Below are 18,075 nucleotides of genomic sequence, written 5' to 3'. Positions count from 1 at the left end.
CGCTTGGTCATAACAAAACATCCAAGCCTACAGAATCTGGGGTATTCTCTGTGCCGCAGTCGGCTTTCTGACATGCGCAGGCCTGTGAAGGACACAGCATAGGCTCCGAGGCTCCTTTTCAACCAGTCTGGAGTTTAAAACGCAATTTTCTGCCCCCTCCAAAGGTGAGGGGCAGCTGGGCAGGGCGGTGGGCTGTGGTGGGGCGCTGTGACACGGCTGCCCGCGGGGCTGTCCCCGGCCTTCTCGGGGCTCAGCACACCGGTCTCCTCGGGCACCGGCTGTGAGGGGCGGCTTTTGTCTCCCAGGCCGTGACCAGAGGCAACGGCAGCCTCACGACGAGCGCTCGGCGCCTGCCTCACACCTCCCTCAGGCTCCCGGCGCCCCCGCGACATGGCCGCCCCGCCCGTACCTCCAGCGGCCGCCGCAGCGCCGCCAAGCGCTGGCGCCCGCTCTGCTCGCCGCTCTGCTCGCCGCTCCGCCGCGCTCTATGGCAGCGGGGAGGGCCCCGGGGGCGCCGGCTGACGGGCACTGAGCGGGCCCGGGCGGCGGGAGGATGCCCCTGGCTGCCTACTGCTTCCTCCGAGCCGTGGGGAAGGGCAGCTACGGGGAGGTGAGCCTGGTGCGGCACCAGCAGGACAGCAAGCAGGTAGCGAGGGGCTGGGTCGTTAGGGCGCTCGGCTGCGGCCGCGGGTTGGTGTGAGGGGAGAACGGCCGGGGGTGCCGCCGGGGCCTGCGCTGGGGCCGGGGCCTGCGCGGGGTGCGCGACCTGTGGCCCGGCCTTGGCCTGTGTGTGGCCCTCACGGCAGCCCCGGGTACGAGCAGGGCGGTAGCCCGGTGTCGGGGTGCAGCCGTGGCCGTGACCTGGCGTTGGGGTGCGACTGCAGCCACGTCCCTGCCGAGGTATTCCTGGTGTCCCTTATCTATAAGACTTTTATTAACGTGTGGAGAAGATTTCGCGCCCCCGCCTCCCCCGCCCCCCATCCACACACACACACACTTTTTAATCTCAGGAAAACCCCAAACAAACAACCCCCCGAAATCCTCACTTTTTTTTTCTTCATTTAAATAAAACTGCTTATTGGGTATTTTAAGACATTTAATGCTGTGTTTTGGGGAGGAAAGCCTAGGTTTGGTATTCCTTTGGGTGACAGGAAAATACAGCCTGCTTTTTTTAGCGTGAAGCAGAAGAGGTTGCCCTTGGTTTGTTACTGCTTGTGCAGCCTCTTCAAGCTGTGCGTGTGTGAAGATAAAAGTGATAGCAAGGATGGAAAAAGCAGCTGGTGTTGGCTTTTGCTGGCATCAGCTCTGCTGGGGGAAGACAGGTTTTGTGTTTGCTGCATCAGCTGTGGCAGAACTTGGCAAAATTTTGGTTATTGTCAGTATTTAAGTGTACGCATTTTTTTTTCTTTGCCTTTTTGTTGGAAATTTGAAATAACCTGTCTTATCTGGCCAAAGCAGATGTGTTTGATAGCAAATGCAAGAGGATAAAGAAATGGGGACGGAGAACATCCACAGACCAGTACTGCAGAAACCTTATGAGCCTTGTGCCCAGGATTTGACTGGAGCTGATGGGAGAAGTGTTTGTGCCCAGTGGTCATCAGAGGGTGCGTGCCTTCTGGATGAAGGCAGGGATGAGGCTGGAATCCGAAGTGAATCCCAGCAACCTGTGGGTTGGGTAGCAGCGATGGTAGCACTTGTTCCCTCCAGGCCAGTCACCACAGTGCATAGTCCAATGTCTGCAAAGAGTTGCTAATCTTGTTGTCCTAAAAGTAAACAGTGCATTGAGGTGACTTTCAACCGTATACAAGTCCTTGGATTTCACCTCTTTGTCATGCTGGCAAAAAACCGTGCTGTCATGCACGTTGGCAAAAGCCTTTTTTCCTTATCGTTGTTATTTTATCTTAAATATTTGATGCGTTTTGCCATGTCTCATCTTTTGCCAACTTTTATGAACTTCTGTAGCAGGGATTTTTTTTGTGGTGGCTTACATAGTGCTATGTCTTCTTCAAAATAAATACTTTATTTAAGTATATTTGCTGTTAACAGAGTGCTGGGGTTTTTTTGTGGAGAAGGTCAAGTGGCTCCAAATTTTTAAAACAAACAAATAAAAGAAAATTCAATTAGTACACAATTCAGTATCAGATAAGGTGGAAGAGCATTGTAATAGACTTCACGGGAATCTTGCCAAGATAACGTGCTCATTAAACCAAATATAACCAATGCCATGTTTAAAGTTAGGCTATGTGTATGCTTTTTGCATTTTAGTAGTATATTGTCTAAAGATAGATGCTGATACAAAGCTAAAAGCTTTTGGTTTCCATGACCAAGGATACAGTTAATGATGACTTGTCACACAGAACACAGTAATTACAGCATTTCTATGTTATTTTAAACTTGAGTGATGCTGTACGCCATTAGTTTTGTTATATTCCTCTTGGGGGCTGTGTATTGTCACAGGTTTTAAGAATTGAAGAGCTTGTCTAATATATGACAGACCTCTGAAACACAAAATCAAAAGATGCTCTTGATTTCTGCATAATTGGTTGCCTTGGTATACAGGGTAGCAGTCTTCCTCAACACTAATTGAATGTGCTGAGCTAAAGTAATAGGGCCAACCTGGAAGTAGTCACCCTAAGCAATTGCCAAGGACACTGAAATTGAATAAATAAAAATTTTTTGAGATGTTTCAATGTAAAAGCTCTCCAGATAAGAATGTGGTCAGGTGTATACCAGGGTCTGATTGTTCTAGAGAAGGATGATGCCCTGAAAGTGATTACCACAAAACCTGTATCAGGAAGGGGGGCAGATCAGACCTAAATATTGGTGCTCTGTATGATGAACATGTACTATGGATTTTATTGTCTCATCTTGAGCTTCAATTATACTTCTTCTAGAGCCTGACATTTCGTAGAAGTAAGTTCAGTGTAATACATATTAGGGTAGTAAATAGCAGCTTTCGTGTGTAGTTTTAAAAAATTCATAACCCATCTTAAAACAGAGTAAAAGAAATTTAGAAATGAGCATAAGACCTTTTGGCTCTTTCAGTATGACCAGGAGTAGTTCATTTCTTCTTGAGTAAGTTTAAGCCTGTATATGCAGAAACTCCTAAATGCAACAGATAATCTGTTTTAAGGCAAGTTTTTTAAAAAGTAAATTGTGTCTGCTCTCAGGTGTTTGTGAAAGTATTTTCTCAATGTACCCCTAACTGTACCAGCCCTCCAAGTGCATCACTTGCTACCTTTCTTTTCTTGATAGAAGCTTTTTTCCTGTTCTCCCATGCTTCACTGTTTTGTAGAGTTGTTGTACATACCAATTAATCCCAAGTCAGTTCTGTCTTGGGGGTCTCCTGCCAGGTACAAGTTTTGTAAGAAAAGAGTGAACAGACCTGAAGAGTTCAGCAGCGTTATTTTGTGCATTCAGCAATTCAGCTGGGTATTTCTTGTGAATATGACAATGGGGAATTTGTAATCTAAGCCTTGAAACTGAGGCTTTTAGTAATTCTTTTGATCTTGGAATGTGTGATCTATGTTTGGCGGAGCTGTGAGATGCTAGTTCTTGAGTTTCTCTCTCTTTTCCTTAAAATAAAATGAAAGGGGTTAGGTTTGGTTTCCTAGCAGAGTAGGACAAATTAAGTCTAGCCAGGTGACTTTTGTCCTAGACATCCACTGCCATTATTTGCATATGACTGCATACTTTCCTTAATGTTATATTTTTAAAGTTGCTATTGAAATGGCCTGTTTTGAGAGTAACTGTGATGCATGAACAGGTATTTCAGGCTTAGGAGGCAAATGACACACACGGAGAAAGAGAGCTGGGGAAAAAAAGATAAATGCGAACATTAGTCAAAAGAAAGCAAAACACCACAAAATTCCTGTGCAGTTTTATTCCGGGAGATGAACAGAATAGCCACGCTTTCTCCTTTTTCACGGTGTAATGGTAGAAATGACGTATAACTGCTAGACAAATTGCAGTCTCCATATAGAAAAATGTGTGGAGATTTCAAATACTGTATTTCCTTTAGATTTGGGGAATTCCCTAGGGCTTCTGTATAATTATTTTAATCTCTTATGTTATACCTTGCCTTTTCTTTTACAGTATGTCATCAAAAAGTTAAACCTTAAAAATGCATCTGTCCGAGAGAGGAAAGCAGCAGAACAAGAGGCACAGTTGTTATCCCAGTTGAAACACCCAAACATAGTCACCTACAGAGAGTCCTGGCAGGGGGAAGATGGCCTATTATATATTGTTATGGGCTTCTGCGAGGGAGGAGATCTGTATCACAAACTTAAAGAGCAGAAGGGCAAGCTTTTGCCTGAGAATCAGGTGGTGGAGTGGTTTGTCCAGATTGCTATGGCACTACAGGTAAAATAACTTACAGCTTTGTCACCTTCGGATACAAATTTAATTTGGCTCTTTCTGCATTGAAAAATCCCACCGTTAGGCTGCAGTCTGAATTCCAGTTTGGCATGGTTAGCATCTAACTACAATGGTTATTAGTACATTAAAAATGTTCACAGGTCATTGCAGTCAAATTAACTATTTTAGTTAAGAAATTGCTGTGACATTTTATGTCTACACTTTTGTATCACAGAGGTAAACAGTGGTAACCTCCAGGATGTTTGTAATGCTAGTTTGAAATGCTTCTTTGGTTTGAAATTTTAGATTAAATGTACAAAATGTAGTATAAAAAAAACCCCAGTCATTTCAGAAGCATTTTGTATTCTGTGGTTTTGCTGTGTTTTTTAATGGTAAGCTTTGACTACTAATTAATAATTTCTATTAAATCTTATCTCACTCTGTTAAAATTTAGTAATTGGAGGCGATCAGACTTTAAAGGCAATTGTTACTGTAATAAAGACCAGATATATAAAAGTTAACACTAAGAAATAAGAAATTGGACAGAAAATTCTATCTTTAACGTTGCCTGTTGTGATCAGACGTATGCAAGTCTACAGTACTGCCCGTTGGTTTTATTAAAAGACTAATTTTTTTCCCTGCTTACACAAAGCTTACATTGTATTTTCTACCGAAATTTTATGCTTAAGACTAAGAAATGATTGTCAAGAAATGGAGGCACTGAAAGTGAGTTGAGGTCTTGTCTTTACGTTTGTATTTCCTCTCTTCTGCTGGCTTGTTAGAGCCACACAGGGAGATTTTGCTAAAGCGGTGCCAAGTTTTGGGGCCGTGCCTGTATAAGTCATTCCTAATATTAATTCACAGATACTGTTTTTAGATGGGTGCTCCTAACTTTGATAATGATGCATATGTCTTTTCTGTATTTGCATTTTCCCTCTTTGACTTGTGTAACGTGATTTTACTTTTCAGTGCAGAAGAACCAATTAGGAGTTACTTAACTCTATTTGTATGGTTTTTTCCCCCCAGTATTTACATGAAAAGCACATTCTGCACAGAGATCTTAAAACTCAAAATGTTTTTCTGACACGAACAAATATAATCAAAGTGGGTGATCTGGGAATAGCCAGAGTGTTGGAAAACCAGTGTGACATGGCCAGCACTCTCATAGGCACACCATACTACATGAGCCCCGAACTCTTCTCTAACAAACCCTACAACTACAAGGTAGAGTATGTTAATGCAAATGTTTCCATTTCATTAGGCACCTTGCTTTGTCTGAGAGCTTTACAATCTTATCTATTGTTTTTAAGTTCTTACTGCTTCCAACAGTCTTTAACGTCCCCAAAGACCAAAAAAAAAAAACGGGAGAGATTGGCAGGAACCTTTATTTCTGGAATTGTGTTTGCTTCAATAAGTGGGAATTCATAGCACATGATGAGTTAGCACAGCCAAGGTGTTCAGCACGTTGCCTGCCTGTACCTATCACAGCAGGCCAATATAAACAAAAATACCAGTCTATGTTAGATAGCTACATTTTCTAAATTTATTATATAACAGAAAGAAGCTTTATTCTTAGAAGTTTGTATTAGACGTAACAGCAGCATTAAACAAAAAGAAATTTTAAGTAGAGAAGTAAGCAGTGTTGCTGTGAATTTTAAATACAACAAAATAAAGCAAATGTGCTCTTGTATACTTGTTCAGCTCTTGCTGCAAGCCACATACACCATGAGTGTCTGCAATGAGCAAGAGCTGAGGGGAAGCTGTTCTTCCAATGAAAAATCAAAATATTTTCATTTGCCAGTTAGAATCAATATTGTACTTAAAAAAAAACAAAACAAAACAAACCCACTCCAAACAGCAGCTTTCTACACTTTTCAGAGAAATCTGGTGATACTTGGAAGAAAATAATTGCTGATCAAAAGTAAAAGAGTAAGACTGAAGCCAAAAGTTTGCAATGGAGTTTAATAGTTCATTGTCATTAAAGGCCTCTTTGAAAGCATGTGACTAAGTCTGAAGATAAACTACAATTAACAAAAAGTTCCCCAAACTTTTTTTTTTTCCCCTTTTTTCAGTCTGATGTTTGGGCATTAGGCTGCTGCGTTTATGAAATGGCTACACTGAAACATGCCTTTAACGCTAAAGACATGAACTCTTTGGTTTATCGAATTATTGAAGGAAAGGTAAAAACTTATAAACTATTTTTTATCTGTGCTTGGATTTTCTGTATATAACTTGAAGGTTATATTATTATCATCAAAATATTGCATGGAGTTAAAAATATTTTGCATGTTACATGCATCATCATGCATGTTGTAAGACTTCATGGTGGTATACAATGCAGTATCAGACACAGGGAGTTACGATTTGTAGGTACTGATAGAGTTCCTTGTTACCCTTTTGTGTAACTAGTGTATTGATTAATTTTCAAAGTTCTGAGGTGGCTTACTTTCTTAATTTTATTCTGATTTAAATATTGTGCAAAAAAATAAATCACTATTCATGTGATGCCATTTTCCTGTTAGGTATGACTAGCTTATTTAAGTATCTGTCTGTCTTTGGCATATAATGAAGTTAATATGAATTTATTTTGTATAATTTTTTAAGCCTATTCATGGAACTTTAACTGCTGATATTAAAAAATTATGAACATTTCTTAGAGAAAACACTTAGGAATTCTGTATTCTGTTTCATGTTAAGCACTTGAGTAGCTTTCAGCAAATAAACAACGGGACTATTGTTTATGCAAAGTATGTAGCTGAATATAACTGTCATACATAAATAATCTAGCAGTATCCCCTAATGACAAATATATTAAATAATATCAGACTATTCCCTTCCCTTTTACAGTTGCCACCCATGCCAAAGGATTACAGCCCACAGTTGGTAGAAATAATACGAACTATGCTCAGTAAAAAACCTGAGGAAAGACCTAGTGTGAAAAGCATACTACGACAGCCGTATATCAAGCACCAAATTTCTTTGTTTTTGGAAGCCACAAAGGCGTAAGATACTTCCATTTGAGTGATTCTGTGCGAAATACTCACGTTATTGTGGTCTTTGTTTTACAATTTTTCCTAATTTTTGTAGCAGGATAAAATAAGTTCTATTATTTGCAGTTACAAGGCATATGAACATAAGCGTTTCTTTAGATTCTTGGAGAAACAGGAGGGAGTTAGAATGGAAACTAAGTTTTTTTTCTGAAAATGCAGAATAAAACTGTGCAATGATTAGAACTGCACATCTTATTCAGAGAGTTTTAAAAAAAGTACCACCAATATCTTCAAGGAAATGATAGAAAATGTACATCTTTCTATATGGTTCTTTGAGGACATTTATCAGCTGAGAGGTGTAATGCCAAGTTCCTTTTAATATTCACTGATGTAATTATTTCTCTTTGTCAGGTTTAGTCAAGTCTTTTACTACTTCTGGATAGCACTGATATTAGTGCTATGCAGAACAAGTATACATTGCAGGCAGAGTCTGAATGGTGTTTTTTCAGCTCCTTTTACAGAAATGAAAATAGGTATGTAGTGTACAGTCTGTTGAACATGCCCAGTATTTTTATGTAAGCTGTTTAGTGGAGTGGATTTTGTTTAAATTAGTATAATCTAACAAAATGTCTTAAGGTTTTATTGATGGTGATTGAATGAGCAACTTTTCTTTTCTTTACAGGAAGGCATCCAGAAGTCATAAGAAAACAGTGAATTCCAAGCCAAAAGATCCTTGTTCTGTGGTCTCAGTAAAGAATGAATCTCATAGCAGGAATGTTACACACCAGAATCACTCCTTTGAGCAAGCCAGGAAATACAAAGTTGAGAGATACAGATTTTTTTTTCTTTTAAAAAAACGAAACAAAACCCACTTGCTTTTCCTAGAGAAAAAACTCAGTTTTATAAGAAGTGCCTTGAGTGTTCATGAGAACATAGATCTGATTCTTAGCAATGTGTAAAATTCATATTAAAGAAGGAATTGTGTTTAGACAAGCGTGGAAGTAAATAAACAGCTGTGGATCAGTGAAACTAATGGCAATGTCTGAACTATAAGGTGTTAACATCCAGTTTTTCATCTGTGGGTCACTGTGAATTACTAATGGAGTATTTGAGGTCAAACATTTGATGACAAATTGTAATAATTTTTAAATATGTGCTTTTGACTGGAAAAATTTGATTATAGTTGCAACCAAAAATTCTTTATTGTTGGAATTCTTTCCAGTGCTTAGAAAAAGTCTTTTGTAATGGTTAATTTTGTACATGTTTTTTATTTTCTGTGATGAGTCTGCTATATCTGCCTTTCAGTGCTGAAATACCAAATGTATATGGTGTAGTACATCTTAAAAACTGTTGGTACTTGTTGGCTTCTCCCTTACGGAAGAGCCAAGGGAGTACAACTTTTCTTTTATGGTCTAGGTGTACTGCATGTGTATAAACCAATGCCTGAAAATAGGTCCTGCGCAAATACGGTCTGTATCTCTTTAAAAATGTGGGCTGGGCTTTTTTGAGGCTCTCAGTCTGTTATTTATCATAATTTCATTGCAGTTTATGAACTCTGGTATGTTAATGATTTTTGTTAGATTGTTCTTTCATATTTGTGTCATACTCAAAAGGTAATTAGTTTTTTTGTTTTCCTTTTAACTCTAGAATGAAGAAGATTGCATCATCAAATACAAAGCCACCAAATTATGTCCTTCAGAGAAACCAGCTGTTGAGCTGGAAAGAAAACTGAGCAATAATGATTTGAACAACCTGGGAGACTCCTTGGCTACAGTTAGTGAAGTCAATATTGATATCTTACCATCTGAAAGGATAAAGTATGGAATTGAGAAGTGTGACAGCGAGTATATTCCAGAGAATAATAAAGCAAAGAATTTAAATATTCCAGGGAACTCTAAAATAACATCTGGTGGGCCAGTGATTAAGGAAGATGAACTACAGCAAAGAGCAAAGCAAGCTTTTAAAGCTGAAAATACTGAGTCTAAGCAGTCTTCTGTTGATGCTATAGAAGAAGATGGTGACACTTTGAAACTCCTGCAGCCTGTATCAAAAGACCAAAAGCAAACTGACCTGGTAATGCATTTATGCCTAGTTGAAGTAGACACTGAAATAGGTTTAACTAATGGCCAGCTCTTAAAATTTAGAGAGCTGCTGCACACGTTTTTCTGTCAAAGTGAGATGCTGCTGATGCAATTATTGAGATGATGAGATACTAATGAGTGGTTAGGAGTCTTGGCTTCAGATTTGCAAAGGAAACATGGTGCAGTAGTTCTAGGCTTGCATGTACACGATGGATATTCTGTTTTTACAGGGAACGACAGTTTTCCAGCTGCAAAGAGAGATGGTAAGAATAGTTTTGTAACGTCCTTGTTCTATGTTCTAAATAGGCCTGGCTAATCTTGAGTTGGACCTGATTTGGATGGGGAGCTAATAAGTGGTGATTGTCTTCTCATTGTATTTTGGTCTATAATGACATTTTCTACCCACTTTTCTAATGAGAAATCATTATCTGTTGTAGAGCTTGGATTCTACTGAAAAGCTGCTAGCACCGTCTGTTCCTGTTGTGATTCAGGTAAGGGTCCTTCTTCGATGGTTTAGTAGCTTAAAAATTCTGGTACTTCAGGTAGTTACTCTGACTGTATCGAGTAAGACTTTATTGTGGTTCTAGCTGTGATGTGTTAAGGTGGATGCAGTCCAAATAGTAAAGTGGACTGTATGGCTTTATTTTTTCTGAAAAGTGTGTAAGTGTAAATATGGAAATGGCATGTCTATATTTTTTAAAAATACTTTTACTTATTAGGATAGCATCTGTGATGGAGCTTCGCGTGATGCTCAGGAAAAAATTGCCTCTCACTTGCAGCCTCATAGTTCTGTCAGTGAACCCTCTCTGTCACGGCAGCGACGGCAGAAGAGAAGAGAGCTGGCTGAAGTCTGTTCAGAGGAGGTGCAGATACTAAAAACCAAATTTCCTTTTTCTTAAGATGCCTGCATTTTTTTGCTCTTTGAAAATAGGACCTATTTTTTAAAAAAGGGTCAGGTTTTTAATGCTGTTCTTGTTTCACGTGGATCTGTATAACTTCATTGGTAACAAAATGCAGAACATGCAAGATGTCTGTGTAAATTAGAAGCTGTCTGTGTAAATCTTTGAAAATCTCAATAACCCTCACAAGTGTGAGGTGGGCGTGCCAGGCGGATGCGAGGAAACACAGTAAACTGTGGGCTTTGCCGTGCTACAATCTTTCCTGGCAGTTTCCATCAGGACTTCTCACTCTTTGTGACTACAAAATATATAGCAGTACCTTTCCTGACCGTTGTGGATAAGGCTGCTTGTAGTGGGTAGCAGATTCCTTTTACTTCAGAACAGACATGTGTAATGGCTGCCCTGAGCTTATGAGTGCAGACTCTAGGAAGAAAATCTTGGCATGCATGTGAGACAGGGCTCCTGTCACTGAGCAGAGAGCTTTCTCTGGGGAAAGGCACTTGGCTGTATGAGGATAGAGAAGGGGGAGACTGGTGATTGATAGCCTGTTTTTTCGCTCAGGGTTTTGTATTTGAGGGTTGCAAAGGCATTGGCTGAAAAAATAGTGGACAAGATGTAGGGACAGAGAGAAGGGAAGTGGATGGAAGCTGAGTTGTTGGAGAGGGAGGGGTGAAGTTGAGAGGTGTAAAGAGGTTACAGTAGGATCCAAAACCTCTGGCATCCAGTCTTACCATGCAAGAATGTCTTCTAGATTACAGAGTGCTTCAAATAAAAATGGTACAAATTCTTGCTCCCTTCTCTTTCAAGTTCAGAACAGTTGCTCCTCGACCTTTACCTTTTCCTTCTGATATGAAGGCAGAGACAGCACAGAGGTGTGCAGAGCAGCGTGGTGCTGAAACCTCTGCATCTGTAAATAACGTCCAAACCAGTCAAGGTGCCATTGCAAAGGTTAGTGCTGAATACTGTGTCAGCTTATTTTTGTCAGTCTTTCCTTCTGAGCAGTCTGTTCTCTGAGTGTATGCACAGTGAGTAAAGAAATGTATAATAGCTTCCTACCTGATAGAAGTCCTGTGAAGCACCTGGTCAGTGGGATGAGAAGATGCCTTGCTGAATCATGGAGGTCAGAAGCTCCTTCTCTAGAGTCCGTATTAGTCTCATTGATCAAGACCATTTTGTAATAAGTAATTAAACATTTGTCAGATGATCAGAAGGTCTACTCTAATAGCTCTCCTTTCCATGTCAGTTGAAAAGGATTTTTTGCTTTTTAGGTGATTAGATAACAAAAGTCATTATGATGATTGCTAATTAAAACCAAATTAACTTCTTTTGAAGGAGCGGCCTTTGTCAGCAAGAGAACGAAGGAGGCTAAAACAGTCTCGGGAGGAAATGTTTCCCTCTGGTAATTTTTATGTTTGCATCCTGACATTTTAGGTGTAAGTAGGCTAATAGCTTCTTTGTGAAGAAATTATAACTTGTCAGTTCTTTACTACCATCTTCAAAAAGATGCAGTAAGGGTCTAGTTATGTGTTAAATAAAAATTTCTGTTAATGTGTCTGTATTTTTAAGCTTTTTGGTTATGTTCAATTATGTTTAGGGGTGACAACTTGTCTTTGAAACATACATGAAGCACAGAATAGACACCTTTCACATAGAAGCCTCAGTGTTTTCTCTTAGCAGAATACCTACCTGCCTGTCTTCTGCCAGGTGATAGACTTCTTGCAGGAGCGTGAAACTAATTCAAACTACATACAGCTAAGTTGTAAATATTGTAAAAATGTCATCCCTCCAGTGATTCCAGCAAGACGAACGTCAAATAGTGCAGTAGTTGAAGCAAAATCACATATGGAAAATCATGTTAAAGTTGCTCAGTCCTCATCAGATCCCAGTATTTCTCAGGTAAACTGGGGTCATCTACTTTTGAAATATTTAAATGCAGGCACAATTTTGGAAGAAAGTGATATTTTTAAAAAGGAAAAAAAAAAATTATGTGTGAAAGAAACTCTCGGTCAGTGAGAGTGCACAGTTTGCTGTAAATACTGCTTTCAAGTCTTGGGGTAGAGTACGGTTCTCTAATGCACTTTTTTGTTTGGCTAGATCAGCCTTTCCAGGCTCACTGTGCATTTTCACTCCACTTGTCAGAGATGAAAACTGGGGATCTTTTACTGATTGTTAGGGGCTCTCTAAATTGCAGTGTTTATTTTATTCTGGAAGGAAAAAAATATCTGGAACTGTGCTTTAGTTACAGCTCAATAGTCTGCTTTAAATTTCTGTAACAGCACACTGCCTTTAGCCTGGTACATCTAATTTTGCTCTGATAGTGGTGTTTGAACATTTTTATATTTTTTATCTGTAGTCAGGTGTATACATTTATGTACTGGCAATCAGGAAGTGATGAAAAGTGGATACTTTCTGTTAACATTCTGTTCTTTGTCTAATTAGAAAGTCTTTTTTAATGTCTCAAGCGTATGTTTGACAATCTCCTACAACATCAGGGGAATGTTATTAATAAATGCAGAAGAGTAACAGTGAAGAAATTCTAGACTGAAATTCAAAGCAAGCGCTCTTTTTGAAAAAAAAAAAAAAGAAAATACAGTGTTTTGCATGTTTTATCTACGTGTGTATGCTTGTAACTGATACCTAAATGCAAAACTTCATATGCATCCACAAACTGGGATTACACAAGGTTCATAACGCACTAGTTGTATACTCATATGCTAGTGGAGTTTCTGCATGCTGTGCTATGCACTGAACGTAAGACTGTAGACCCACAAGGGATTGAAACCCCTGTATGTTTTATGGAATGCTGGGAACTTACTGAACTGATATAAATTTATTGAAAAATTATTTTTAAGTGTGTATTAAAGACCAATAGACAGGCTAAAGGTAATTACTTTATAGTATAGTTGGCAAAGAACTGACACAGGTGCATGATTTAATTGTTTTTAATAGAGGCACTTGGTGAAGCATTTATAGTGGTTAAACTGCATGACTGAGATGTAATGCTAGTCACAAAAGCATTTCATAAAGTGCGTTGATGATGTCCTGTGTATTAGCTTCTTTTTAAAACCAGAGGTTACACCTTTTAAGTATTACCAAGCTGAGTCTGTAAACGTATGCTTGTTGAAAGCATTTCTTCCATGTAAGAACAGTAATTCATGCCATATTGATAAATCACTTTTGGCTATTAGGATTTTTGTAATTTATTCCCTCTTCACATAGAGAACGAGAGAAACCCATTGCCTGTCTGATGATGAGTTAAGCTCTTCCACAAGCTCCACAGATAAGTCTGATGGTGATTCCAAGGAGAGGTAAGTATTTTGTTCACTGCTGTGCAAGAGTTTTCACTGCTATATTGGACCTTGACTTGCAGTGGGGAAAAAATGGCAGGAATTACTTTCATACTTTATCTCCTCATAGTGAGTGATTGAAGGAGTATGTGATGCATAAAGAAAACTAAAACCATGTGACTGTTGTCTCTGTAACTATAAACTGCCCATGCTGAACTTCCTGGGACATGATTGTGTACCTCTAGTTTTTGTCAGCTGTAGCTTCGCAGGAAACCAGTCTTCCAGCATCAAAGGATGCTGTCAGGATGCATTAAAAGTCTGAGTTAAAAGGTGCCAATATGCTTCCTTTCCACTGTGAATGAGGCTGAATTTATGTCTGATTTTGTCAGTGCAAGCAACTTTTCAAAAAAATACTATTTGTGGCATTACTACAGGTGCAGCTACACAGGTGGCAGTAGCTGATAGGATTGTGACTTTTTGCTGGGTGAATGGCCTCTGAGCCCTGGTTAGATGAAATACTGCTAATGTTGCTATTGATAAAAATGCACAATGAGAAGTAATTTGCGTGGAATATTTAGCAGGACCCCACTAAACTTACTGTAAGTCCTCTTGAGTGCAACGTGGGAGTTGCATCGTGAATGGTGACTGAATTATGTCTTACTTCTCCTCTACTAGAAAAAGCACTATGAATGAAATGAATGATTTGGTGCAGCTAATGACATGGACACTGAAAATGGACTCTAAGGAGAACTCTGAATACTGTGTAACCTCAACTCCAGCCCCAGAGTTTAAACTTCATAGAAAATACCGAGACACTTTGATTTTACATGGAAAATCACCTGAAGAATCAGAGGAATTACAATTTGAAGAGATCTCTTCAGGTCTGTTGCTCTGTTACTGCTTTAAATGAATGGTTGTCAACTGCTAATAAACAAAACCTGCTAGTGGGCAACAGAAGGCAGTCTACTCTTACAAAAAATTCTTCGCAAGTTTCAACAATGCTTACAGAAGTAAACATCTTTTGAAATAATTTTGTGTGTGAAACTGATCTAGTGGTTTACTTGCCAATGAAAGCAACATGTGATCGATCTTTCTGATTTTTAATGAAGAGAGAAATCTGGTCTGCAATATGATTCCCCCCTTCCCCTGTGTGACTTAGACTTAGAAGCTTCCAAAATGAACAGTTGAAGTATTTTGAAATAAGATTTTTAAGGCATTCAAGCGATTTGATAGCTGTAAAGCTTTGTGAATTATGGATAAAGCTGAAATCGTATACGAAGTATTAAACACAGTGGAGGTTTGCACAAATATAGTAGCTCATCCTCATTGCAGAATTTGGGCAAGCTTATTTTTCCTACAGATACAAGTTGCAAGAACTGAGTATCTTTTCATATTTGAGGTCTGGTTTAGACCTTAAGTTATGTATATGTATTCCAAAAAAGCAAGAAAAAAATTTATTTGCTGTGATTGCACTTACTATGCAACAAGAACAAGTGAAATAGCTGAGGGTATGTTTTTGAAGTCTCAGACCTTCTTGAGTTTGTTTTAAATGATAAGGATTCTACTTGTAACTAGTCTGGTGATGGGCAAAGCAATGGGAGAACACTGGATTTCACACTGTTAAGCTGATTCCACATAGCTGAAGTAAAATACATTGAAAGAGTTTGTCTCTAAACAGGTATGGCAGAATGGTAAAGGTACAAATTTCAGTGGTGGTGGTGGGTTTTTTTGGCTGTCAGTTTTTCTCTCAAGTATTCTATAGAGAGATCCTCCAGCTATTTACTTAATATCATTTGGGATGACAGGGCTACTCATTTCTAAGCTGAAATTTAATGAGAACAGATACTTTATTTTCAGAAGGTGATCCATCCAATGAAAGAAGTGTTGGGTGTTGCAATGATTAAAAGAGCAAGCTAGTGTTTTCAGTTCATTCCTAATGGAGGCCTTGTTGGCAGCTTCAGCTGAGGAGCAAAAGATTCAAAGACTGTTGAGACAAACAGGCAGATGGCAGAAATGTTGCCATTGGTGTTTTACAGTGATTAAACTTTCTTATATTTGCTCTAAGTACAAGTGATTGCATTATTAAAATATTTGGTGTAGTACTAGAGAATAGTACCTTTCATTGAAATAGTATTTCCAATATAATATATGGGAACCACCTGAAACGAAGTTACAGGGATGTAATTGTGCAAACTGTCTGCATTGACTTCGTACCGTCCAGTGTTAGCACCTGAGTGCTTCTGTTTCGGCATGTCTGTTGGTAGTTTTAGCTAGCCAGTTCAGATAAACGTATTTCATGCAAATGGTCCGTTGGAATTCTGTGATAATATTTGTCATCCCATATTCTTCTGTATAGAGTATGAAAATAGACTGTACTGAAAGTAATTACTGCATTTATTTTTTTTAATTATTTTTTAATAGATATGTTATCAGTTCCTGACAAGATCAGGAGAATGGTTGAAGTCCTGAGGTCTGATGTGGTGCAAGGATTGGGAGTGAAACTTCTTGAGAAGGCATACAGCATCATGGAAGAAGATGATGAGGCGAAGAGAGAGGTGAATGTCTTTCATAATAAAATTGTTTAATTTCTTTATAAACCTAGATAAATGAGCAGGGTCCTTACTCCCCCCTGCTTTTTAGGTACTGATTCAGTAGTGCAAACTACTATTCAAAAAGTGTTCATCTAGTCATTGGCAAGCAAGGGCCCAAGTGTATTATCATTTTTAATGATGAAAAGTGTGATTCTGAATGTAGACTATGTTCAACCACAAATTCTTCAGAAAGCATAGGAGAGCTTTAGAATTATACCATGGTCCCCAAGTTTGTGGAAAATGCAAGGGATGTGAGTAATTTTACTCTGTGATGTTTCTTCAATAGGAATTTCTTTTCACCTGTAATTTTTTGCCTTCACATTACTTGCCTCATGCCCCTTATGTCCAAAGTGAGGAACAGTTTAATATCTGTTCCCAATAGAGGTGAGTAGGCAGTACTTCCAGCTCATTTGATTCAAAACTTGGTTACAAATGAAATACTGTAGACAAATTTAACCCGTGAAGATAGGATTTACATTTTAAATTGTCAGGTGGATTTGGAACTTTCTTGCCTTCAGACAACAGACTCCTCCATTTTTCTTCCCTCCCATCTATGTTGTCAAACTCCATATGCTGCTTTTCAGTGGAGTGCTTTGGTGGTGGTTTTCTGTTAATATTTTTGTAGTTCCTACTTTTTTTCAATGACTACATTTTGTGACTTTTTTTTTTTGCTCTAATAGCTGCAGTTGCGGGAGCAGATGGGAGACAAGTATGCAAGTTACAGTGCGAAGGCACGGCATCTGAAATTTCTTGAAGAAAATGTGAAGCTCTGAACAGAACCTTTTTCTTAAATAAAAGGACTTTACAGCTCATTTGATAGACTGGACCAGCTTATGAAGCATGTTTATCCATTGACCTCCTTTGCTGGAATAAGAAGGTGAACTTGCAAAAAAGTTACAGTTTGTAGTAGTATTTTTCATATTAGAATGTGAACCAGGCTATCACTTTCTCAGAATGGAAACTAGTTTTTATTCTCTTAATGAAACTTTTAAGGAGTTGCTTTTTATAGATGCAATGAGGGATGGATACCAAGTTTTGCATACCAAGGAGCATAATAAAAAACTGATTTGAATTTGTCATAGCAAAAGGGTTTTGGAATGGTCGCATACTAAAAGAAATCTATGCCGAGGTTATGGTGTGATGGGCTATAAGCTGTTACATCAAATAGTTGTGAAAATTTAGAAGGGAGAAACAATTACTAATTCTTGTACCACCAAAAGCCCACCAAGTTCTGAAGATTGCCAAGTTAAAGGGCTAAACGGGGTGGCTGCACTGCTTTTAACTACAGCTTTTGCTTTTGTGTTTCACTGCTAATGCAGTCACCAAGGTGGTGGAAAGTATTTGGTAAAACTGGATAAAATAAGTCTGTAAATGTTTGAAAGGAACAAAGCCATGGTTACCATGGTCCCAGCTGGAGAAATCCCTTTGCCTTACAAATACTAATTCCTTTTAGGAATACAAGTGCCCAAGACCAGGGTCGCTTAAAGAAATAGGCCTCTTAGCTTTTCTCTTTATGCGTCTAGATTGTGTTGCTACACATGCCCAGGCATTGCTATGTACCATCACTATAGAAAAAAACACGTTCTTTTTCAAGGATAAAGAAATCAAAGGGAATTTGATTTGTAAAATAAAATTTTAAATGCTCAACCCATCTATGCCCTGCCTCTCGCTTAAATATTGTAACCTCCAGCACCTATGATGGAGACCGACATGACAGTAGTGAAGAAGTGCAATACTCATGGATCTTGCTGCCTTTCACATACTCGATGCTGCATGCAGGTACAAGGTTTCAAGAGCTGCCGTATTATGCAGAGTCAAGATGTTACTTTCTCTACCCAGGCAAGTGTATTTTAAACAAAAAAAATGCCACT

General features: G+C 38.9%; 1 protein-coding gene across 8 annotated transcripts; it reads left to right on the top strand.

Annotated features, from left to right (window-relative positions):
- Positions 1-414: 414 nt before the first annotated feature.
- NEK4 (NIMA related kinase 4) lies at positions 415-17,855 on the top strand. Of its 8 annotated transcripts, none has more exons than XM_055805850.1 (17): positions 425-646; positions 4,096-4,362; positions 5,383-5,580; positions 6,429-6,536; positions 7,204-7,358; positions 8,029-8,167; positions 8,994-9,419; positions 9,658-9,690; positions 9,865-9,918; positions 10,207-10,290; positions 11,134-11,274; positions 11,659-11,725; positions 12,116-12,222; positions 13,546-13,634; positions 14,289-14,494; positions 16,035-16,168; positions 16,885-17,855. In XM_055805850.1, the coding sequence occupies exons 1-17, from the start codon at positions 554-556 to the stop codon at positions 16,975-16,977; spliced, it is 2,394 nt and encodes a 797-aa protein (XP_055661825.1). In that variant the 5' UTR covers positions 425-553; the 3' UTR covers positions 16,978-17,855. The 8 variants fall into 8 exon arrangements, 7 of the variants coding, with proteins under 7 accessions (XP_055661829.1, XP_055661825.1, XP_027638417.2 ...); XM_027782616.2 differs by having other exon boundaries at positions 10,147-10,290; XR_008747447.1 differs by lacking the exon at positions 14,289-14,494 and having other exon boundaries at positions 415-646; positions 10,147-10,290.
- Positions 17,856-18,075: the final 220 nt, after the last annotated feature.

The sequence above is a fragment of the Falco peregrinus genome, chromosome 5, assembly GCF_023634155.1.
Source record: "Falco peregrinus isolate bFalPer1 chromosome 5, bFalPer1.pri, whole genome shotgun sequence".
Classification (NCBI taxonomy): domain Eukaryota; kingdom Metazoa; phylum Chordata; class Aves; order Falconiformes; family Falconidae; genus Falco; species Falco peregrinus.
This window is presented reverse-complemented; position numbering and strand designations above follow the sequence as displayed.